Genomic DNA, 24,376 nt, shown 5'->3' with positions numbered 1-24,376 from the left:
ACTTTTAATCAATTCAGCTAGCTACAAAATGTCCACCACTGCACACACTGACAGGATACAGAGAGGGAGTCTTTACTATTACATGCATTGAGGACATCAATCTCACAGTTGAACCTATTGTGTCATTCAGGTTTAGGGTTTTTATTCACCTTACTGTAACTACTGAACATTTTGGCGATTTGGTGTGCATAGCTCTAAAGTACACAAGCAAAGAAAAAAAGAAAATAAAACGTGGTATTTTTTTTTTGTTTCGTTTTAGAGTGTAGTTATTGTCATTTAATAATACCAGTATTTTACCAATAACAAACCACACGGGAAGAATAAACTTACAGATACAGTCTTCTTATAAAAGTAAGGTCTCTCAGAAATATGTGTCTTTGCTTTACATTGCAAACTTTTATTTCTTTTTTTGTCAGAGCATCCAAAACCTATGATACAATACACAGCCAGTCCTCCTCTTTCAACACATAATCAACATCTTCATCAATGAACTGCATAATTGTTTAGAAAACAGGTCATTTTTTGCAACACAACCCCCAAGTCCTCATATTTTTTTTTCACCTTTATCTCACCTTTTTTTGATCCCCTTTGCATTTATTGTACAACGAGATGGTCACAGTCGGTAAATATATCGAGACAGAAAGAGTGGCACTATTGCAAACTTGCAGGAGTATGGAACGAACAACTGTGTCCTAATACTGAGCATGCGTTTTGTCAATTTGCTACTGCCATGTTATTGGTTTTTTTTATATATATTTTTCAGACAGGTTTTATTTATGAGACTAAAATCTACCATTTGTCATGCAGAGAACGCACAATTCACGTCACTTGGAATGCAATGTCTAATACAGCTACAGAGAGTCTAGTTGCACATTGTCTAAACAGTAACTCAGTATGATTGCAATTAAGGAAAAAACATATCAGCAACTGCCTTTTTTGATTGTAAGAGCTCTTTGCAATCTTTTTCAGCTGTACCGCAGTGTGGTTACCATCATCATCATCATCATTACAGGTGTCTTTCTAATCGCTTCTCTCCCTCTGTTGTTGTGACAACACCAAATAAGGAGCATGACAGTAGCCTAAATGGAATGACACAGCTTTACAAAGACAATACTGAGATACTGAAAAGGAAAAGAAGAAAACAAACAGTTTGTTTAGCATTCCTATTATATGCTTGTCATCCAGAGCAGTGTACTTTATTTCCATACACACACACACATATATATATATATATATATATATATATATATATATATATATATATATATATATATATATATATATATATATATATATATATATATATATATATATATATATATATATATATATATATATATATATATATATATATGTGTGTGTGTGTGTGTTTGTATGTATGTAGCGAGATAGAGAGAGATAAAGAGAATAAAAACTTCACAAGTGAGCTAGAGAGCCATCAAGTCAGCACTATATACAACCTTTGGAAAGAATGATATACGGAGTATAAGAAATCATCTTTTTACGAGGACAATCATCTTGAAAAAGCTCGACAGACAACACAGAACAACATTTAAATCGAGGAAGGGGAGGTGATATGTGCATGTGTGCAAACCTAGAAGGTCAATACCATGATGAAAGCATGTCAGCGCCGGTTGATGTGTGGCGCGGGACGCCAGGAAGATCGTGCTCTTGGTTCAGGGCGTCTAGCCACTGCCCAGCATCTTTGTGGCGCGCTGGTTGGCCTCGTCAATTCTAGTCTTGTTGGAATCAGCCTGGAAGAGAGGAGACGTGGGTCAGCTTTGGTCTCATTTTGAGGTTTTCTTAAGTGCTTACATTTTTGAAAGGTGCTAATTAGTGAAAAAGGTAATTTTAAAGTAATTTCAGTCAGGATCCCCTATAACATGTGTTATTATTAGCCACATTCGCCTCCAGTGCCTTTAAATCAAAATGGCGGGAGTAATGGAGGGTGTAAGATTTCCTGTTTTTTTTTCCGTTGCTGAACTATTGATTAGCTGACTGACCCATCATCTCATTAACATTTTAATTAACATGATTTGTACCGTAGCAGAACGGAGCGACGTACATCTTGATGAGGGAACTAAGACCGACAGAACTCCGTCACTGCTCTGTCTGTCTCCATGAAGCTAATATTTACACAGATTGTGTTAGCCTGTGTCGTCTTTGAGGTTTACTACTTCACTGTTGCAGATACAGGAGCTTTACTGACCTTTTTCAAGGTTGCTTTCTAACATCAGTGTCCTAGCGTTAGCTTAGCATGTGGCACCCTCTGAACAATGCTTTTGTGTTTGTGTTGTCAATAAAGAGGGTTGCATTTGTTTTCCGGGCTGGCCTCAACAGGTTAGCCTAATTAAAACTTCCTGCAGCAGATTGTTGTTGGGCAGCTGCAGGGAGACTGATTATCTCCATCATTGCAGCGCTGTGTTCGGAAAAAGTGCAGCAATTTGGACAAATAGGAATTTGTTATTTTTTGTTATAGTTTATATTGATTTTGATGCCCTGGACCTGTCCAGGGTGTACGCCGCCTCTCGCTCACTGACAGCTGGAGATAGGCACCAGCACCCCTTGTGATCCCCAATAGGGATAAGTGTGTTGGAAAATGGATGGATCGGTGGATTTTGATGCCAATGAGTATCTTTGAATAATTCTGTTTTTTGATTACATTGAGATATCAATTATTTTGACAACCCTAGTACAGAACAGATTTTTTTTGGGAATTTGTTTTGATTCCTGGAGAAAATTGCCTTCAAGGTGACCATACATGGTATTCACTTGTCTATTTACTTGCCTAGCTTCACACACACAAATATTAACTTAAGTGACATTCCGTTTTTAATGTAGAGAATTTGAAATTATGTTATTCAATCCTTTGCAGCTTCAACAGCTTCAGCTCTTCTGGGAAGGCTTTCACCAAGGCTTAGGGGTAGGCTAATAGGAACTTTCAACCATTCTTCCAAAACTACATTTGTAAGGTCAGACACCGATGTTGGATGAGAAGGACTTACTCACTGCCTCTACTCCAGTTAATTAAATCTCAAAATTGCCCTCTTGGGTAGAGGTCAGGACCCTTAGATGGCAAGACAAGTTCTTCTCACCAAACTCTCTCATCCATGTCTTTATGACATGCGTGTAGTCATGATGGAACAAAAAGGGGGCCATCACCAAACGGTTTCCCCAAAGATGGGAGAAGAAAATCATCCAAAATATCTTGATATGCTGAAGCATAAAAAAAGACCTATTTCCAAGTCAACCTAACAAAAGTAAACAATTGAATATATGTCTTTTTGTATAAAATGTGGCGCTATGGCTGAGGTAAACCAACATTTCCATTACAGGGTGTAACAAGATTGGGAAAAAGTCCGATACCTTCTCCATGATCCTGTCGATCTGGCGGTTCTGCGTGTCGATCTCGTTGCCCATGTCCAAAGCCATGTGCCGCAGATTGCCGATGATGCCGCCCACCTGCTCCAGGTTCTCGTCCATCTCATTTTCCCGGGCATCGTCTGTTACCCTGAACACAGGAAGGTTAGATGTAATACCGGGCAGTATGTGCTGAAGAGCAGGTCAGAGCCAGCACCATCTGGAACAACCACAGCCATCTTTTACCTTTGATGCTATGAGGGGTTGAGGCTGACCTTAGACCCGGGATCTGAACAACTCAACTTTGTATCCATTTTGCTATAATAGCATCCACAGATAATTGCTGTGATAGCTGTGGATGGATGAATGCCCTAATAAGCTGCAGCAGTTGTGTGGCTTGCATTAGTAGCACACTTTTCTCTAATAACCTAAAATAAAATCGACTGCAATCATTTGCCACCTATTTAGACCCTTGAGGTCCCCAAGATTTTCTCCTTGGCTTGTCAACCTGGCAGTGTGACATTGTGGACCGTTTTTATTCTCTGAAATTAAGTGCAAATTTTCCAGATAGATTAAAAATATAACCCAGACAAAGAAGAAAGCAAAACAGCAAAAATCTGTTGGCCCCACATTTGAGAGTGTTATTTCCAAGAGGCAGGGTTTTCTCAAATGTTGGGATATACCAGAAGGTCCCTTCTGCCTTCTCCTTCACAGTTAAATAAATTCACTTATAGCAATTTTAAGACTTTGACTTTGATTCATGATATTTAGATAAATCAGGTCACACCGTGGTTATAAAAATCATGTAAATGTTTACGGTGTTTTAAACATTTTTGGTCACATTACAAGCACAAGCCTTCATGCTGTTCTAGTTTAGGAAGACAGTTTGCAGTTGTGACATACACTTTTGATTTTCAGACGATGGATTAAAAGGAGCCATATTAGGTGTTTAAATCTTGGGATATTAAAAGATTAAACCTTTTCCCTGACCATTTTACTAATTAGGTGACATCTGAAGATAGGCTCTGGATTAGTTTTGTGGTAAAAGAGGCTGGAAACAACTGCACACCACAGCTCAATGGCTATGCGCACCTTTGCAAGCCACTGCCCTCACTGTAACTGTGTTTTTCACATGTATAAATAAACATTATATTTCTCAACACTGCTATTAAATTAGCATCAGTCAGTCAATCCAAAAAAGGTTAAAAAATAAAGCAACTGGACTTCTATTCTGAAGCTGGGGACGTTTTCCACCTTTCCATCCAAGAAGCTTTCTCTATTCAAAACATCTGGACTAGTGTAGACATTTTGAATTGAGAAAGTTTCCTTTTTGGGATTGATCATGACCTGGATGACTGAAGAATCTTCACCATCATCAGTCAGTCATTTAGCTCAACCTTGGGTTTCCTTGCCCACCTCGGCTTTAGGTGATTTTAACGCGACTTTTAAGCTTACCTGCGGATGAAGCCTCCACTGATAGCCATCTGTTCACGTTCGTCAACCACGCGGGCGGGCTGGCTGGCCACGACCCCGTCCTGGTTGTTCCCCCAGGCCTTGCTGGCGCCGCTCTTCATTCTGAATGCCGGCAGCGACGGGATGGGGCGAGCAGAGACAGTTACTCAGCAGTTTGACAGAAACAGGCATGGGCCTCAACCAGCTGGCTTCTTATTACTGATAATCTATAGAGAAAAGCCTTGGGTTTGAGGTGCTGATATTTATCTGTATGTATGATCGACTGGCACAAAGGTGTTAATTGGTTTCATGCATCCAGCACATAAATAGATGGAGGGGACTAGACTAAGTCAAGCAAAGCATAGCAGGCATGGACTGGGTTTAGTGGGTTCAAGCTCATTCTGTCGTTACACAGTATCACTGTTATATTTTCTAGTTATATAACATACGATACAGACTAAGACAATCACAGTACACTAAATATATTGCATTTTACTAGTTCCCATGTTCGTTCTATTTCTTCTTTCCACAGTAACAATCCAATCCCTCTCCCAAACAGAGAAGACACAAGGCTTCTGCAGACACACAACACAGAGGAACAGGACTGTGACATTCTTAGGAGGGACGACGATCAGTGCTGAGAACAAACTGTTCAAAACAACAAGAGGGTACAGAGCAAAACAAAAAAAAAAAATGCCAGGAGGTCAGTAGAGAGTCTTAGGCCCTGTGTAAAAATCCAACGTTCCTCGCTAACCCCCAACCCCGGCTGTGATATCTCGTGTGTCATCACTTTCTTTGCAGGTTCAGAGTTGTGGGAGATCTGGGATTCTTGGCAGCAGTAAGGCAGCAAGGTGAAATGATAAGGAGCTGGACAGAAAGAGATCCCTCTGCCGAGGATTATGTCAGCCTGTGTCCGGAGCAGAAAATATCCTGACAAATAGAGCTGTGCTAACACACTGCACAATCACACAGCTCAGCTTTAGAAATGTCACCTCACCAAGTGTGCTCAGATAGTCTGATTCATCAGGATCAGGTCTGGCCAAAAAGCTAGAGGGATAAATTATTATTATTATTATTATTATTATTATTATTATTATTATTATTATTATTATTATTATTATTATTATTATTATTATTATTATTGTAGTTGCATTAATTTGTGAGAGTCTATCTTCACAATCCTTAAGAAACACTTAAAAATCATTTCAGCATCACTTTTTCACATCTAACACAGCTTTAGTTGCCGGGGTTCTTTGAGTTCTGTGTGGATATCTTCTTGATGTATCAGCGATGCTGATGGCTCAGCCTCCTACACCGTTATTATTAATAGAAATAGACTGAGGCAAGGCTTGGCTTAGCTCCCTGTCCTTGCTGACACACAGCAATGTGCTAAGCACATCAGACAAGTCCAAATCCTTTAACCTTGTTTCCTTTTTCTACATTATTCCCATTCTTTTTTCTTTTGTTCTTCCTTGAAATTTGCCATCTCTAATATAAGTTTACTTCTCTGTAGTTGGATGCGACGCACATTAGGGGTGTAACAAGATCTTGTTCTATGGAACAGCACCACTATGTTTCTCACATAGATTCACAATATTATATGTGTATGCTGTAAATTATTAATTATTTTGTTTTGTCGACTGGCTATAAAACCACAACTGCTGATGTGGAAGCCTTTTGCATTAGATGAGATACTGATGATTTGTGAGCACTGAGAAGGTAAGTTCCTGTCAGCAAATTATTGTTGAGGTTTTGGTCCAAGAAAACCCTGTTTGCTTCACCTAAATGAGAGTAAGATTTATTTGTCTGTTAGATAATATTTTCCAGTTCCTACCTATATTAAGTAAAAGTCAGCCAATTTGGTGCGTTACCGCATTGTTAATTATCCATTACTAATAGTATTATAAATACAATTTAAAAGGACTGGCAGAACTGACCTTTGATGTTTACTCTGGAAAAGTAATGTGAGCAGAACATCTTCTTTTGCTATGAGGCATAATCGGCTCAGCTGCTGGTTTTATTGTTGAAAAAAAAATTCAATAGTACCAAATTTATGCCTTTGCCTGAATCTATGACAGCCACACACCATAGTTGAAATGGCAAAGAATTCATCAAAGATGATTTTATGGTTAAATGGACAACAATTCCTGTAATCAAGAAGTTATTTGTAAATTTTGGTCACAACTTTTCACAAGATTTAATATGATCTGAAGGTCATAAATTGGCCAAGAACTTAATTGGGCGTGTTTGTTTAAATCTTAATCTTTACCCAACACACAAGGTCTTAGTATTATTTGACAGATTATTTATTGCTTTTTAGATTAAAATGGTTTGTTCTTCTGACATACAACTCTTAATTTTTTTTGATAGCCTGCCCTCTATGACTATAGTGGCTAACCGTTAGCTGCTAGCAGTGCTAAAGTTAGCATTTGGTTTGTAGCTTGCAATCAGCGCTAAACTGCAGTTTTTTAAAGGAACCTGGAAGCATTTGATAATCTACAGATCAGTATCTAAAATACGTACACTGATCTAACCAGGTTATAGCTCCACATCAAAAACTTTCTTCAAAACACTCTATTTTACATTTGCAAAACATCTATTTGTGAAAACACAAAAGATATGTATTTTAATTGTTTTTTTATACATTAGGAACAAGATAGATCATGAAAAGAATGAAAACCAGAATATTTTTGAGAAGTTACACCTAGATTGTTTTACACTGACTATTACAAAAACCATTTGGGATTTGTGAGAAAAGATTGTTGTCCTCTACTCTCACTGACGTGAACCTGACATCGTGTCTCGCCTTGTTAGCTGAAAGGATCGTTACACCCCTAATGCTCACCTTTAATCAGGTTTGCTGTTATTGAAGTAAAATAATCTGATTAGATGCTTTGAGTCCTGGGTAACTAAACTCGTTCTCTCTAATTCATTCTCAGATGAAGACGTGCACCAAGCGCCGGCGCACAGGCCGGCAGAATTTGAAGGCATTGAGCTCCTAAAAGCCTGCAGTCATTCTCAGACAGCAGGTTAAATGGATTAAATATACATTCAGAGTGTCAGAGCTGCAAATACCCAAGAAAATGTGTTGTTTTCCTTATTCTAACAACCCTCCATTTGCACTGTCAGTTTGAGTCACCGTCCCAGCAGGCTTCCATGCCGCTATCTGATATGGCTGACCTACATGTGAGCCAGCAGCCTGAGGGACAAGGCGCTTTGCAAACACTAATGTTTTGAAGCAGCAAATGCAGGATAGAGGCTAATTTAGCACAGAGCTCTGCAGGAGAAGCTCTGCAGCAGCTCCGATGGAGAAACAAGGCAGGGAGCTGAGGACCGGATCGCTACATAAAGCCATGTAAAGACAAGGGAAGCGGAGGCATGATGGACACGTCAAACCTGACTCCAGTGCTCCACATTCCTGCTTGCAGCGACGCCACCTTTTTTTTTTTTTTTTTGCCTTTCAATGTGTCATCCTGTCGCATTTGTCTTCACTGCATTGCTTTGAGCATTTGACAGTTTCTAATGCAACTATTTCATTTATGAAACTAAATGTGGAAGCGTTTTCTTTCATATGGTTATGAGATCGCTGAAGACAATTCGTTATGCCAAAATACAACACAGTCATTATGACCATTTTAGTGTTTAGAAAATAAATAAATAATTTTATGAATCTCAGCCATTTTGTCCCCATCCCCTTGAAAGCCTCAAATAAAACATAAAAAAAAGGATTTCTTCATTTTGATTATCAGCTACCATTATCAGCAGAACCCTCAGCATCATTAAATGTAAAATTGCTGTTATGAGTTGCATTATCAAGCATGCATGAGCATTCCCAGGATCATGCTCGCCAGTCATTCCATGTCATTGGCACTCAGTGGTCAGGGAGGAGCAAGGTGTTCAGGGGGAGGGAGGGGGGGTCTCGTTCCCTGCAAAAAGGTGAGGATCTACTGGATGTTAGAGCGGTGTGGTGGAAGAGATCATGCAGGTGAGGAGAAGTGTCAAACAGTCCTAGACCAGGCTGCCCAAATGCATTTTGGGACCAAGATTGAAAAACATATTCCTGGCTGAATCAATACAGAATGAACATTTGAGTGCCAAGATGCTTTGGGAGCCTCAGCCCTGCTCTTTGGTTGTTAAAATCTCATTCATTTTAGAGTTGGTAAGGCCAACAGATACAGTGATATCTTTTAAAAGTCCCCTCATCCCACCACATGTTTAAATACTGGAAAAAGATCAAATGTTGCTCAGAAGTAATCTGTACAAATGGTATAATTGAGTCTTCCATAATAGGAACACCTGAATTGAAAAGTCTCTCAAGCTGTTTAAAGAAGTGTGAGTTCAGAGAATAGGGCACTTGGGGAAGGGCACTTAGTAGAAGGGTGTTAATAGAGGCACTTGCTGAACTGTGGCCTTGGCTGAGTGGAGGAAAGTTTGAAAAAGTTTCAGTACAGATTTAATGATTATTCACCAGATTTTATGTATGTTATATGTATGAATAATGAGAATTAATTGCAGTAGTTATACTTGGGAATATTTGTGAAACTTGTACATTTACATATAGATTTCTTGCCATTTCAAATTCCAAACAAGGTACTGATTTAGAACTGGTTTAGAAATCTGGACATCTTGGAAGGATTAAGTATATCAAAGCAAAACTAATGTGCATTTGATTTCATTATAATAGATAAATAGTGTGCCAAGGGATGAGCAATACTAATTGTACATTTTTCCACATTATTTTGTGGTATTTATTACAATGACAATAAGAGTAACGGTAAAAGCAATTTACCACAATCTTTTTGGCTATAGGTCTCTCAGTATCTAGCCTCAGAGCCTAATGAAGAATTTACTGGTGTTCTGACTGACCCATGTGACTCACGAAGGTCACAAAATACATCAGCAGTGATAATGTGGAAAGCAAAGAGTTACCATTCAGTACCGATGGAGTAAAATCGTGTTTCAGTAGGCAGGCTACGCGTGACACGTCCGTTAATCAGCAGAATGCAGGCTGGCTAACGGAGCAGATGGCCTGACAAAACAACCGGCAAATAGCAGCTTGTTAACAACCCAGTGTTATTCTATAAAAATCATTTGCGAAAACGATCTAATTACAATATACAATAAGCTGTTAAAAACTATGACATTTACTATGTATTTGTTCTAGATTTTTGCTTTGTCTACGTGTCAAAATCAAAGTGACTTTGAATAAAAGTCGCAGATAACATTATCACTGGAACTATTTAATGCACGTAGCTCCTACATTTTGTTTCTTTGATTACTGTCTCTTTCTTAGATACTGCATATAAAGTTGGCATTTCTTTATTCCAACTATTTTTTTTAAAAAATATTACTAATTCTATCCTTTTTAAACTCCTGTTTCCCCTCTGCGATTCAAAGAAAAGTATCAATGAAATGTGATTTAATGCAATTCAATCTACTTCTTTATTTCAAATTAATTTGAGCAGGGACAAGATGTGTAACGTTACATTTAAAAGAAAGTGTTATCTTGTCCGTAGGCCCCCTAGCCAATGGCCCAGTTCCTGGCTAGGCTTTTAGAAATTAACATTTAAAACTAATAATAAAAAGAAATCTATTTTAAAATAAAAGTATTCAAAAATCTAATCTAATAACCAATATATATATATTTAATTAAAGCAGCATCTGGAATCATTGCGGCTTCTCTGATTAAATTGAAAGTGATTAGATGAATTCATGAAGTTGTGCTTGAAATGTATGATAATATAGTGAAAACCGGTTGTTTCTGAGATTTATCATACAGGACACTCCTAGCATCAAGAGTGAACAATCGGTGCCAATCTCCATCATACTAAAATTTTTTCCTGGTTCACAAATTCCTATTACCCGCTCTCACCACCATCCTTCCACTTCCCATATATACAATATAATATTGCCCATCCCTAATGGCTTGCAAATGAGCAACTAACAAACGGCCAATTGGATGGAAAATCTCAGGTTAAGACTCTTGATTAACTTATTTGACAACTACATCACTTAGTATTTCTCACATGTCCTCTTAAATGGACCTTTATCTTTATAAGGCCAGAAGACAAAAAACCCATTACAAAACAGGTGAAATATGGTATAAAGCCATAATTGCCGTTAAAGGGGGATTACTGAGATGGCTTTGAAAGTCAACTTCTGTGGGAAATGCTTTCTCAAACACACGAAGTCTTGTCCTCTTAACTCCTTCCAAAAAACATTATTCACATTGTAAAAGATCAGACTTCCGTTCGACTGTAAGGACAAGTGTTTTTATGTGAGGGTGAGATTAGAACTATTTTAAAGAATATCATCTACCTGTGTCCCCATTGTATGGATAAAAGTGTTGTTTTTTTATTGGGAACTGGAGCAGAGCAGACTATTGGCTAATGGCCACAGTGATGTCACTTCTTCCTCTGTTGTTTTTTTTTTTGCATTTTATTTGGTATTTAGTCGCTATTTGAAATGGCAGGCAGGCAGGCAGGCAAGCAGCACCTACTTGTTACATGGACAGGAGCAAAGACCACAGAATTTCCCTAGATCGTTCAAATTCTTTTCTGCATCCTTCATGTCCTTATTGATTTGGTCCATTCCCTCCTCGATGCGCTCCAGTTGCTCTGATTAAACACAAGTCATTTATCCCCGACAGAACGAAGCACGTTGAGAGAGAGAGAGAGAGAGAGAGAGAAAGAGAGAGGAAGAAGATGAGAGAGAAAGAGAGAGAGAGAGAGAAGACAAAGGAGAGAAGACAACAACTTCAGACACTCACTATGACGAAAGAAAGTAAAACAAAACGAGAAAAAAAAAAGAGGAAAAACTGGACGCCACCACATATGCAAAGAACCTTTGGGGCACATTGTCAGTACCTACTTGTTACATGGACATATGAAAAGCCCACAGCATTTCCCTAAATCTTTTAAATTTTTCTCGGCTTCCTTCATGTCTTGGTTGATATGGTTCATGCCCTCTTCAACACGATCGAGTTGCTCTGGTCAGGACAAAGGGATGACAGTAGTGGAATGAATTTCATTGACCGATTGACAGAAATATGAGATATGATGAACAGCAACTGAGGTGTAAATGTGAGAGTGTGTAACCTCATGTGTGGACTAGAGCAAATATTTCAGACTTTATGGGATAAATTAAGAATTTCCCATGTTCAATAAGGCTAACAATCTGGCCAGCAAGGCTGGAATATGGTTAGAGGCCAACAAAAACAATTTATACTACTCTCTGGTATAACACTACTTAGAACGGCTAACTTAGCATAACAACTAAGAAGAGAACAGTCACCCAATCGAGGGCTCGCTCAAACCTAACCTAACCTGAACCTGTGAACAAAATTGGCTGGATGTGCTTCCTATCAGGGCATAAATGATGGTTTTAACTCGGCGTTGTTTATTTAGCTTTATGTAGCTTGCTGTATAGCTAGCTGTACGTGTGTAACTTAACTAAGAAACTAAGCTAACTAGCTGAGCGTTTGAATACTAGCATCAGAGTGTTATAGTTTTTCTAATTTAAATCCAAGCCAGGGCTTTTTCACTCATACCTTATCTTTTTCCAATTCTTCTGTGAAGGCAAAGCAAATATTTCTATCATGAAGCCATTAGAGCCATCTCCACATTTTTGAAACTGCACAAGCTTTTCTTTCCCACCAATTAAAACCTAAAGTGCAGCAACTTTTTCTTGATAAGGACATTTATTTTTTATTTGAAATCCATGGCGGTCACCCTTTACTCAGACGTCTGAATTAAAACACAAACTCTTATAACTCTGGGTCTGAGGTTTCTTCCTTTGGTGTTTGGAGGCATAGGCTATAATGCAAAGAAATGCCATTTGGCTCTTTGGCTTACACTGCAAGTAATAGCCATCAGGGTTGCTAACCACAGCAATTAGCAAATCCTGCTGGATTCCCATTGAGCTAGAACGCAAATATGTTCACCATTGTGTCACACAGAGATCTGGATTCTAAGGCAAATGGAACACATTACTGCTGCATTTCCTCAATTTGACAGGATCCTGACCATGACAGGATTCTGGTTTAAAGGTGTGGGAAGCTTTGCCATGCTGATGTGGTGGATGGCGTGTTGGCAACTATTTCTCCAAGAAAATCAGTATTAGGACAGAGAAATAATATGTGAGTAGAATGTGAAAGCATGTGGCACAGTTAAATATGGAGTGGATTCAGGAACTTGTTCACTGACTGTATAGATTTGTACAACCCCTGGTTGGCATGCACTTCCCAAAGTGTTAAGGTGAGTCAAGTTAGTATTGTTACACTGAGCTGGGTTAAAGGCATTAATGTGACAACTGAAGACATATCCTTGGTTAGCTTGTATTCAGCAGAAGCAAACCTCTATTGCTACGACTGTATCCTCAATCAGCTGCAGATTTAAAATATTCAATGTCATGACAAGATGGCAATTTGAATTTTGACTTCAGCTCCCAGGCGGCACTTAGTCAGCCATTACAGTGAGTTTCGTAATAATGTGCAGGTGCAGAAATGCTCTGGTGGCCAGTATGCATGAGAGTTAACGCATGGCTTGCTACAGGAAGGTCAGAGCTTACATTCCAGTGAGAGACATCTGTGTTGAGAGAAAAGAGGAGTGTATGAATTGATAGATGTGACTTCCAGCCAATGGGAGAGCTGAGGTCCAATATTCAAGAACCTTAGTATATATTTTTACCCGCCATATTCACAGTTTTATTTTGTGCGGTACCTGTATAGTTTTTACACTTTCAAGGTGCAACCAGGGATTGTACAAATCAGTAAGTGGGCTGAAAGACGAGTGGTTGAATATTTTGTCATTACCAGCTAAATCGATCGTTTCTTTTACCCAGTTCTCTCATTGCTACACCTCTGGTTTGTTAGACATAGCAGAACTGTTCTCAGATCTGTTTAAATCATACTGTCTTTAACTACCAATCAGACAAAACGTCGAAGACAGCTTGGGCTTCTTATTCATTGTAAACAATGAGTATGTGATTTTTAAAACAAACCTTCTAGATGTCATAAGTGCTGTGATATTTTTGGCAGTTTTTAAATTGTTTAAAAGGATTCAATGTAAACAGATCGGAGAACAGCGTGGAAGTTACTCAACCACCAGCTGACAAAAGAACAATATAATGGTGCTGGTTGTTTTGCCCCTTGACCATTTTGTACCTTTGTGATTTTGTTTGTTTCATGACGTGTGCTGCTGCCTTTCATGGCCAGGTCCCCCTTGTATAAGGGGTCCTGATCTCAGTTTTACCTACTTTATTACAGATTTAAAAGAATAAAATAGCAAAATTGTTTTGCAAATTGAACTATCTACCACAGGACATAACTGCTTTAACTAACTTTTCTATTTTGGGTCAAAGAACAGGTGATTTTATCATTCAGCAAATAATATCCCCTTTCACACAACACTTTGAAACCCAACTTAGACACCATATTTTGACTGTCTCCATTAGCAAATTGGTCAAACTCCACCTGCTACTGTTACTTTTACTAGATGCCGGGAACAATAGCTGCGACTGGAGCGTGTGAAGCGACTGCAGACGGTCTGTGTGGGCAGCTGATTGGGGGAAAAACCCACAAAAGATCCCTGCTTTGTATTTGACTCACATTGGGCTGGTTGCACTGAAACGCCTATTATGTAAACCGCTCTATATCGACCAAGCTTATTTCCAGTCCATACTACTTTTGATGCCAGCTTGATTTTTCTATATGAAGGCTCATGAGGCTTATCTTTACAGTTTTGCGATCCAACTATTTACTATTTATTTACAACAACATCTGTGCTTGGGAGCAAATGGCTCTTATAGTGGTTGGAGCGATTTATTACTTGGGCGAGGATGAGCTTCAGGCACACCAAGTCCAGGCCGTGACAGAAAACCTCCTTTGACACCTTCTTGAGATATTCGAATATGTACTAGACAGGAACTCCAAGCAAAACTAAAAGCCGGATCTACCAGAGTCCCGACGAGGCTTCTGTGGCCCTTTTTTGTCTATGAGGTACGCCAGAGAACAAGTAGACGCACTGGAAAGAACCATCAGCCAGTTCCTCTGGAGGTAGCTGGGACTCCCTCAGTACCTGAGCAGCATTGCATTGTATGGGCATTCAAGCTGCAGCTTCCAATTATTGGCTTAGTAGAGGACTATAAGGAGACATGTGCCCCTGAGTTGATGATGTATCTTAAGTCCTCTGATATTGAAGTCATCTCGGAGGGAATATTTGTTAGGACCGGAATAAAATGGAAGCCAGAGGAGGTGTTGGAAAGAGCAGAGGCATGGCTAAAGTACAGCATGGTGACTGACAATTTGGCAGTAGGTTGGTTAGGCCTGACCAGCTTCCCCAAACCCTGGTATGACAAAGCCAAAGGAAAAAATAGGCTTTGGAAGAGATAGGTGGTGAGGTGGATGAAGACCATTGGACCAAGATGGTCAGGCTGCATCAGCAAGGTGCTTAGACAAGGTGGGGTTATGCTGAACAGCGGTACATCAGCTGGTCTGAGCTCTGGAGAACCAAGCCACAGCACATAAAGTTCCTTTACAAGTCAGTGTATGATGTTCTCCCAAGTCCAGCAAATATGAGTTTGGGATTAGCCAACATTTCTTCATGCCAGCTGCGCCAAGGGAGAGACTCTCTAGAATGTACCTTCATTCGCTGTCCAAAGGCTTTGAGGGATCTCAAAAACCACTGGCACCAAGTCCTCAGGTTCCTGGTAGACACAGTCAGCTCAGCAATTTACAACAGCAAGAACCAGACTACTGCAAAGCACATAACCACCTTCGTCAGAGCTGGAGAAAAGCCTCAACAACCACTACTTTCCTTTGAAGGACTGATCACCATCGCAAGGGACCAGAAGATCCAAATTTACTGGGGAAGGCAGCTTAAGTTTCCAGAACACAACGTGTTCAGTTTACTCCACCCAGATATGGTGATAATATAAGAGTATGCAAAACAAGTGCTGCTACTGAAACTTACCATTTCAATAGAAAGACTTGACCAAAGAATCTAATGAGCAAAAATGGGCCAAGTATGCAGAGCAGGGGATGGAGTGCAAGACAAGTGGCTGGAAAGCGTCAATCGCCGTTTCTTAGCCAGTCATTGCATTGAACACTCAATTTTCAAGGCTTTAGGGATCAACTGCATGGAAAAGCCTAGAAAAACATCCTGGAGGCTGCTGAAAAGGCGTTAGGAGGGCTATGTATTTTGAGGGGGATCCGCGGAGTAGTGAGCCGCTAGGACACAAGTCAGGGGCTGATCCCCTTTGTGTGGGTCACCCAGGCGAGGGAGTCTGATGATCAAAGACACCCTGTGAACCTGGGTTCATCACTAAAGGTGTATCCAAGTAGTTTCCAAGTAGCACTAGAAGGTATATTAAAATAGTTTACCAAGAGTTATTTTGATATGATCAGTTAAAGTTATAATTGTCAATTAATGTAACACAATTTCTTCAGAAAAAGAATGAATAATTCAATTATTCATCAGATTTTGGTATTTTTATGGTAATTTATCACCAAATTTCATGAAAATGCTGAACTATCGGGAAAAAAAACACAATATGTTAAGTACATGGTTACAAAACTGTTCACAGCTACAAACTGGAAGTAGAAAAGGACAAAAAGGCAACGCATGGGTACGAAATTGAGGTACAACTTGGAAAAGGGGCAAAAATCGACCCAGAGACACAATTTAATCTGACAACAATGTTGAGCTGTGGGTGGTTTAGGTACTGCAGTGGCCATTTGTAAATATTCTTTGTGAGATCTTTCAAGTTATTTTTGGCACTTTTGAGATTTCTCTTGTCATTCTTAAGCTGGAACTAAAGAAGATGGAGAAGAAAGGATAAAATGAAGAAAAAAAAGCCGGAGGCAAATTAAAACGAATCAAGCAAACCAAGAAGAAAAAGGTTAGCCAAAGTGAAGAAAAATAAAAAAAAGCTGAAAGAAAGAAAACCTCCCCAAAGTAATCTTGCAACCTTCTTTGATGAAATAAGCATGCAGTAAAAATGAAAAATAAAAGAAAAAACATGAACGTATAAATAAAATAACACTGAGGGAAAAATTAATTAGTCTTGAATGCATTTAAATAAAAACAAGCAGTTGAATATGAAACATTTCATTCATCCAATGGTTATCATATATTAAATATTGAAAATACCGAATTAAGATGCGATAATAGGCACAGTTTTACACTCATTGTAAAAAAAAACATATCAACTTTGCTTAATTTAAATAGCTTATTCATTACAGCAACATTTTAAATTGACGATCACTTCTTTAGTCAACTTACCTCCCTGCTCGTCCAGCATAACCAAAGTTCTGATTCCAGCATCTTTGCTCTATTCCCCAGAGAAGGCAAGGGACAGATGACAGGTAGGGGGAGTAAGACAAAACAGAAATCAACACGGAGGTCAACAATGAGAACCTGGAAATTAAAGAGTCGTGATAGTAGGAACCGTCAGAAATATTTTTTTCTTTCTCCAGGTTTCTATAGAAACAGCTACTGTATGAAACTGAAAAACTGTAAGTCATATAGCTTCACAGCATGATGGTGGTGATGCTAAAGCTTTCAGTCCCTCTTTAGCTCCCTCCCCACATTCTTTACTAAAATCAAGTCAGGACTCTGCCTGGACCAGTCCTAAATGTTATTATTCCTTCCAGTCAGACACAAATGTTGTTAGAATGTCAAGTCGTTTTAATATAAATGTGCAAAGGGTATAAACAAATGTGAACTTAGCTGTTTGAGATAAGATACGAAACATTGTGAGAACAGCCATAACTACAACATGGATGTTTTATGGGTTTTCACACACTGTATTACTGTGGGGATAGCATTATTATGTAAGGCAATGTTTAGGAACTGTACTAAAATTGTTTTTTATGGATTTTAAGATTATTATTTTTCTGCATTGTAGCAGCAGGTGTCTTTTAGAAAAAGACACCTTACAGATGCACCATCGTCGTCTTCTTCTTTCAGCTTTTCCCTTTTATGGGTCACCACAGCGAGTCATCTGTCCTTACAGACACACCAATTCAAAATATCTGCATGCATGGCCACTCTACTATAAATAGTTGAAGAGTAGAGAAGTCTTCACAAAAAGAACTCTGAATTATTCAAAATGTCTTAGCTTGTTTGATGCATGCCTCACCAAGAAACGTCTTCCTTGATAGCTTCGAACCTGGTAGCTGAGACTCTAAAGACAGTGGCTTATAGATTTTTCATTTGTAGACAGTGAAGACTTTTCAGAAATCTGGTTTTCTTCCTGTGTTCTTCTTCTGTTGGACTAAGCCTAAACATACACAAGGATTAAAAGCAGTTATCTGCCATATATACATGCATGAAATCAGACCAGTTCATCTGACAGCTGTATTTGAGTTGACTGTTTTGTTGTTTAGTCAGTATTTGCCTACACATTCTGGCTAAACCTGTCTGCACTTTGCTGTCTGCTGAGTGATATGAGCTTTACTTAAGCCATTAATATCTCAATCCTAGTAAATAATTGAAGAGTATCGTAGCCTTTTGTCCTGAGGGTGGAAATTAGATGATACCCATCTTCAGCATGTTAGCTGGTATTGATTAAAATGTGCAGAGGGCAGTTGGTCATTATACCATTAGCTGAAAACCTAGAGAATATACTCCCTAGAAAGTACTCCCAGGAGATTAACAACAATAATAATTGAGAAATACGCACTGTACCACAACTGTAACATTTGGTCTCGCAGACCTGATAAGATACACTGACATACGTAAATAATAAAACCGATGCTTTGTAAGACAATCCCCATGTCTCTGGAAAAGTTTGTGTCTCTTGGGTTGTCTGCTGGTTTTCTTTTACTATTCAGACTTTAATTTAATGCCTATGTGACCTTCAAACAGCTGCGCCCAGAGAGGCGTTCAACAAATAAACTGCTGGTAACTGGATCTGCTACAAATGCCATTGCTGTGGAAATAGTCAAAGCATATTCACATTTTTTTTTCAAGGATGCTACAATACACTCCATAACACACCCTGTTTTCTTAGCAGTTTGAAATAAAAGACAAACTGCGGTTTGAAAAGTAAGAGGAGCTAATATCATTCTTGTTCCGCTGTCAGCAAGCAGCACAAAATGTTAAGTCCTACGGAGATCTGTGCTCTTCCTTTAAAACGGCTTGCATGGTTTTAACCAAGAAAAGACGTGTCTATCAATTACCATTTTAACCACTAAATATTTTAAGCAATTTGTAACTCTCTGGTTACAATCTCTGCTTTTTAGAGTACCTTTTTTTAAATCAAAAAGATAAAGCACAGCGAACAACTAGCTGTTAGCATGGCAGATTTTTTTATGGAATTAAGCCAATGATTAGTGCGTAAACAACCAACATCTCGTTCACCAAAACATTTTTTTCTGACTGAGTACGTGTTCATTGTAGCTTGAATTTTGTAATTTGTTATATGAGTTTATTGTAAAAACAAAACGCCGACTTGTCAGCTGCTAAAGCTACTTCTTAGGCTAACAACCCAACAGCGAAAGCTAAGCTACACTGCTGGAATTGAGCTAAATTGGTTTATTTGGATTTAAAAAAGGTTCCTGATAACAGAAATTCTTATTTTTCAAAAATACAAAATAAAACTGTGTTCCACACATGTTAGCTTAATTGGTATTGAGCTAGATTTAGAATCACCCTCTTATTTGCTAGGGCACACTGTACTCTTCCAAAAATCATGGACTCGTACATGATTTTGAAGACTCTGATTGCAAATTGTGTCACGCTGTACAAAGTAGGATTCAATACATGCCAGACTATTTTATTTCCTGCTGGAAAACCATTCGACATAAATAACAGGCCAAAATTAAATGTAAAACCATTCTGCAACACAATTGCAGCCCCTGTTTATGGATTAAAAATGGATTTAAAATCCAAAAGGTGTGGGGCAACAACAAGACAGTTAAGCTTACTCAGGTGTGCCATATATGGGGGAAGTGTTAGGACAATTACAGCCAAAAACAAAAAAAGAAAATCCATGAGCTTTTTTGAGAGGATTTAGATTTGGTGACCCGTCCAGGGTGTACCCCGCCTCTCGCCCATTGACAGCTGGAGATAGGCACCAGCACCTATGGTGTCAGAAAATGGATGGATGGGGCCCAAAGTTCTTTTCAGCACCCACTGCAGCCATTGTGGAGGAATCATCACTGTTATGGAAGTGCTAAATTAGCTGTCAGTAAGCCCCTGTCTATAAAACTTAGTATCTTATCATAGGAAATAAATGTATTATTTACATTTGCTGCTGTAGTAGTTAAAAAGGGTTTTTATTTTATAACAACCAAACAGCAGTCCTCCTGTCAGCCCAGAGGAGTTATAAACTTCCTCTCCTACTCCTCCAAGCCTGCAGCACGGTTTTGTGGTGAGTTATGTCCACTGATGATCAATCTGACCTTGAGAGCTGCAACGAGTTTCCGTCATCCACTTCTATCCCCAGCTACCCGCAGCCTTTTCTCCATTCTTTTCACTGTTTGCTTGTTGCCCTTTCAGTGTATCATGCTATCATCTTCTTGGCATTGGTATCACAAGCACTCACTTTAATGTGCTGTGTGTGTGTGTGTGTGTGTATATGTGTGTGTGTGTGTGTTCATCTTATCTCGTGCTGACGTCTGCTCATTTCCTGTAATGTGTTATTCACGCCGTCATTCCGTTGACTCACGGTTGACTCAGAGATAGCTCTTAAAGATACTGTACAAACACCTCAGCATCATATCTTAAATTAAACGTAAACGTTAAATTTAGACACTGCAGGTTTATTCAATTGTTAGATGATCATCTCGTATCACCCTCTCTCTTTTTAGAGCCTGGGTTACTGCTGGTCGGCACAGTACTTCCCTAAGGTGTTCTGAAGTGATCATTGGTATCTTTAGGAATTTATCCATAGAGGTGTAGTTATGTTTTAATTTCTCTGCAAAAATATGTATAAACCTTCAACTTTTCCACATTTTGTCCCATCACAACCACAACCTTCAGTATCTGTTGTTCTGTTTAGTGACACTGTGACGGACTGGCGGCCCGCCCTGTGTGACCCATTCAAACACCCACCACCACTGTCTATTGGGGTACATCTTTATCAGCATTGCATATGCAGAGGCTCAATCTTATGCTTATTCTTCGTTGCAAAACCACTAAAGCTCTGACAGTTTGGATGAATAGTTTCACTATAGTACTGTTTTATACCCTAATGTAGCTTTAAGCTTACCTGACCTGTCTGATGTGTTCCTTGGTCTTCATGATGCTGTTTGTTCTAGGCCTTTAAGGCCTTCACAGAGCTGCTGAAGATATTCTGACATTACACACAAGTGGATTCGGTTTACCAACTGGTTGATTTTAAAAGGCAACTTGGTTTCACTGGATTTTAACAAGTGATGTCAGAATAATGATGGTGAATATGAACGCAGGACACCCTCTTGTGTTGTTTTATTTGTAGTGTTGGTCTATCAGAGAGAATCCCCAAAGGATACATTGAAGTTGGTGATTGTAACATGACAAAACATGAAAAGGTTCTGTGGTTATGGATATTTTTGAGAAGTACTGCACCTACATGGCCATATAGCATCAACATAAGTTTCCGATTGTTATCCGGTTTGCACAAAACTACATAGTTTTTACCTGATTGAGACAACGGGAGGGAAACAAAATTAAAAGTTCTGCATCTGTCCCACTCAGAACCACTTTTTCGTAAACCTTTTTATCCTCAGATTTATTGTCATTTCCATAAACTGTTAATGGATGAGGAATGGTTATTCAGCGTCACGGGGGTTTTTCTTACCTCCTCCACCAGCTGCAGCATACGACGAGTACTCTCCAATGACTGTGAAGAAATTAAAAGTCCGGTTATTAACCATCTGAAGTTACTTAGTTGCTTGAAATGACACACAATCAACTCAGAAGTCACCAACACGTCTAAAAACACACAGCCTCAAACAGAATTTTGAGAAGCAATGACATACGAGGAACTTTTAAAGCAGCAGCTCTTTCTTTTGTCCTCGCTCTTCATGTGAAGCCTATGTCTGGATGTAAAAGCTTCCTTAGGTCGGAGGCGAAAAGCTGTTATTGTGGCGCCGCCATTTTGTGCATGCCCTGTACTGATGCATGCGTGTGTGTTTAATATTCTGCTCAGCTGTGCCACAGTGAGTCATATGTGGAGCTGCAGGGCTCCTGGCCGATCTGCTCTGGGCCACAACAGAGACTTTCTTTCTCCGTCTGACGCATTCGCCACAACACAACCATGCAGCCGGCTTTGTACACAGTTTGCTTAGAAACTGCGCTACAGATTTTTGGCACATGCACATGGGGCCATTTGAAATCAAATCTATACAACAGTTACATCTGAAAAAAAATATAAAAATACCTGAGTATTTTTTCTTACTCATTGCAGAGAGTAAAACTCATTTCTTATATAAATTCATTACCCCTAGAATGAAATACTTCAAATTATTATGTCTTGTAATCTTAATGATTGTGGCTTCCAGATAATAAAAATCCCAAAAGAATCAATCAAAAAGATTTGAGTATCTCAGAAGATCATTAAAAAGTTAGATTTTAAACAGAGATGTCAGGCTTCTGAAAAGCATGTTAATTTCTATGCACTCATTGCTTGGTTTAGCCTCCTGTTACAAGAATCACTGCATCAATGCGTCGTGTCATAGAGGCGATCAGCCAGTGGTTCTGCTGAGGTGTGACGTAAATCCAGGCTGCTTTGATAGCGGCCTTCAGGTTATCTGCATTGTTGGGTCTCTGTGAAGTTCAGGTCAGGCCAGTTTGCTGGCCAATTAAGAACAGGAAGACGGTGTTCATTGAACCAGCTTTTTGGTATCTTTGGCAGGTTTCGTCTTGCTGGAACAGGAAATTAGCATTTCCTTAAAGCTTGTCAGCAGAAGGAAGCATTGGAGAGCTCCAAAGGTTCCTGGTAGACGGCTGTGTTGACTGTGAAGCTCAGAAAACTCAGTGGGCCAACACCAGCAGATGACATGGCACCCCAGACCATCACTGAAACTTTACACTGGACTTCAAGTGATGTGGGTTCTGTGCCTCTCATCCCTTCCTCCAGAGTCTGGGACCTTGATTTCCAAATGAAATGCAGCATTTACTTTCATCTGAAAACCGGACTTTGGACCATTGAGCAACAGTCCAGGTCCTGACATTATTTCCTGACATTGTCTCTGGGTCAGGCACAACTTGACACAAGGAAAGTGACATTTGTATCTGTGCATAGTGACTCTTGATGCGTTGACTATAGTATCGGTCCACTCCTTGTGAAGCTCATCCAAGTTTGGATTTTGCTTTACAATTCGCTCAAGGCTGCCGTTATCTTTGTTGTTTTTGCACCATTTTCATTGCAACTTTTCCTTCCACTCAATTTTCCTTTGAAATGCTTGGATACAGAACTCTGTGAAAAGCCAGCTTCTTTAACAAAGATCCTTTGTGGCTTACACTTCAACGACAGCAGTCTTCTAAACAATTTTGTGTACAATAACATAGAATTTATGGATGGAAAAAATGTAACAAATTGTCTTTGATTATATGTAAAATTCTCATTTTCTGAGACGCTGGATTTTGGGTTTTTATGACCTGTAAGTCATAATCCTGCATATTACAAGAAATAAAGGACTGTAATGAATCTGTGCAACGTATGAGTTTCACTTCCTCAATTGAGTGCCATAAATGATAGAATTTCTTTTACAATATTCAAATTTCTTCAGATGTACTCGCATACACAAATGTGTGCGGTCCCTCCTCTGCTGATTGAGGTGACTGAGTCAGATCCCGGGTGCGTATTCATGCCAACATAAGCAGCTGTGCCTGGGTGAGCGTGTTCTTCTAACCTCATCGGCCAGCTGGTCGGCGCGTTGTTGCATGTCCGACAGCTCATTGCGCATGTCTGCGTCCTCTGCCATGGCTGCTGGATGTGGAGGGTGGAGAGGGTCTCCAAGAGGGAAGAGAAGATCCTAATAGGAATCAGGGGTGGGCTGGAAGAGAGAAACATATGGAGCTTTTAGTCAAATTTGCTGGACACTGCATTAGAAAAAAATCAAAAAATAAATCTAAAAGTTCATTTATTTTATGTTTCTTGCCATATACATGTTAGATTATGAATTAGAAAATACAGAGTAAGGTGCAGAGTATGGAAAAGTATGTGAGAATGTAACATTTGTGAATACATTTAACAGGAGGAGCTTTTTCCCCCCTAAAGGACAGTAATCGTCTTTCAGGAGAGAAACAATATCATAACTAAAGTTTATATAGTTCTTAAATTACATGATGTTTTAATACTTGGGTAAGTTTCAGAGATAATATAACAAAGCTACAACGGACAATAAATTATTCTAATAAACCACTTTTAGACCATGAGGTATAGATCACTTGTAACATTAAAAGGTTGTAATAAACCATTTAAGGCTCAAGGACATCAGCAGATGCCCTAGGCTGACAAATCAAATGCACCTTTTCACACGCTGATACGTGCATCAGCTTTCATAGCTGCGGTCTGTGGCGGATTACTTTTCTCTCCGATGAGACGACGGGGAGATTCTTCACCTGATTTCCAC

The 24,376-nt window shown here is 39.2% G+C and overlaps 1 protein-coding gene across 2 annotated transcripts in view; it reads right to left on the bottom strand.

The window, feature by feature from the left end:
* Positions 1–1,338: 1,338 nt before the first annotated feature.
* The window catches only part of snap25a (synaptosome associated protein 25a), a 44,054-nt gene continuing 21,016 nt past the window's right edge, over positions 1,339–24,376 (bottom strand). Inside the window, exons 2-8 of one of the 2 annotated variants that reach the window (XM_021324344.2) lie at positions 23,654–23,797; positions 21,598–21,639; positions 17,094–17,142; positions 11,683–11,800; positions 4,816–4,935; positions 3,367–3,511; positions 1,339–1,754 (exon numbers count right to left, since the gene is read on the bottom strand). In XM_021324344.2, coding sequence (XP_021180019.2) covers positions 1,686–1,754; positions 3,367–3,511; positions 4,816–4,935; positions 11,683–11,800; positions 17,094–17,142; positions 21,598–21,639; positions 23,654–23,725 — 615 coding nt within the window. In that variant the 5' untranslated portion in view covers positions 23,726–23,797 and the 3' untranslated portion in view covers positions 1,339–1,685. Of the gene's footprint in view, positions 1,755–3,366; positions 3,512–4,815; positions 4,936–11,311; positions 11,430–11,682; positions 11,801–17,093; positions 17,143–21,597; positions 21,640–23,653; positions 23,798–24,376 lie in introns of both variants that reach the window. The other variant, XM_012878099.3, reaches the window with a different exon arrangement.

This window comes from Fundulus heteroclitus, chromosome 15 (genome assembly GCF_011125445.2).
Source record: "Fundulus heteroclitus isolate FHET01 chromosome 15, MU-UCD_Fhet_4.1, whole genome shotgun sequence".
Taxonomy (NCBI): domain Eukaryota; kingdom Metazoa; phylum Chordata; class Actinopteri; order Cyprinodontiformes; family Fundulidae; genus Fundulus; species Fundulus heteroclitus.
This window is presented reverse-complemented; position numbering and strand designations above follow the sequence as displayed.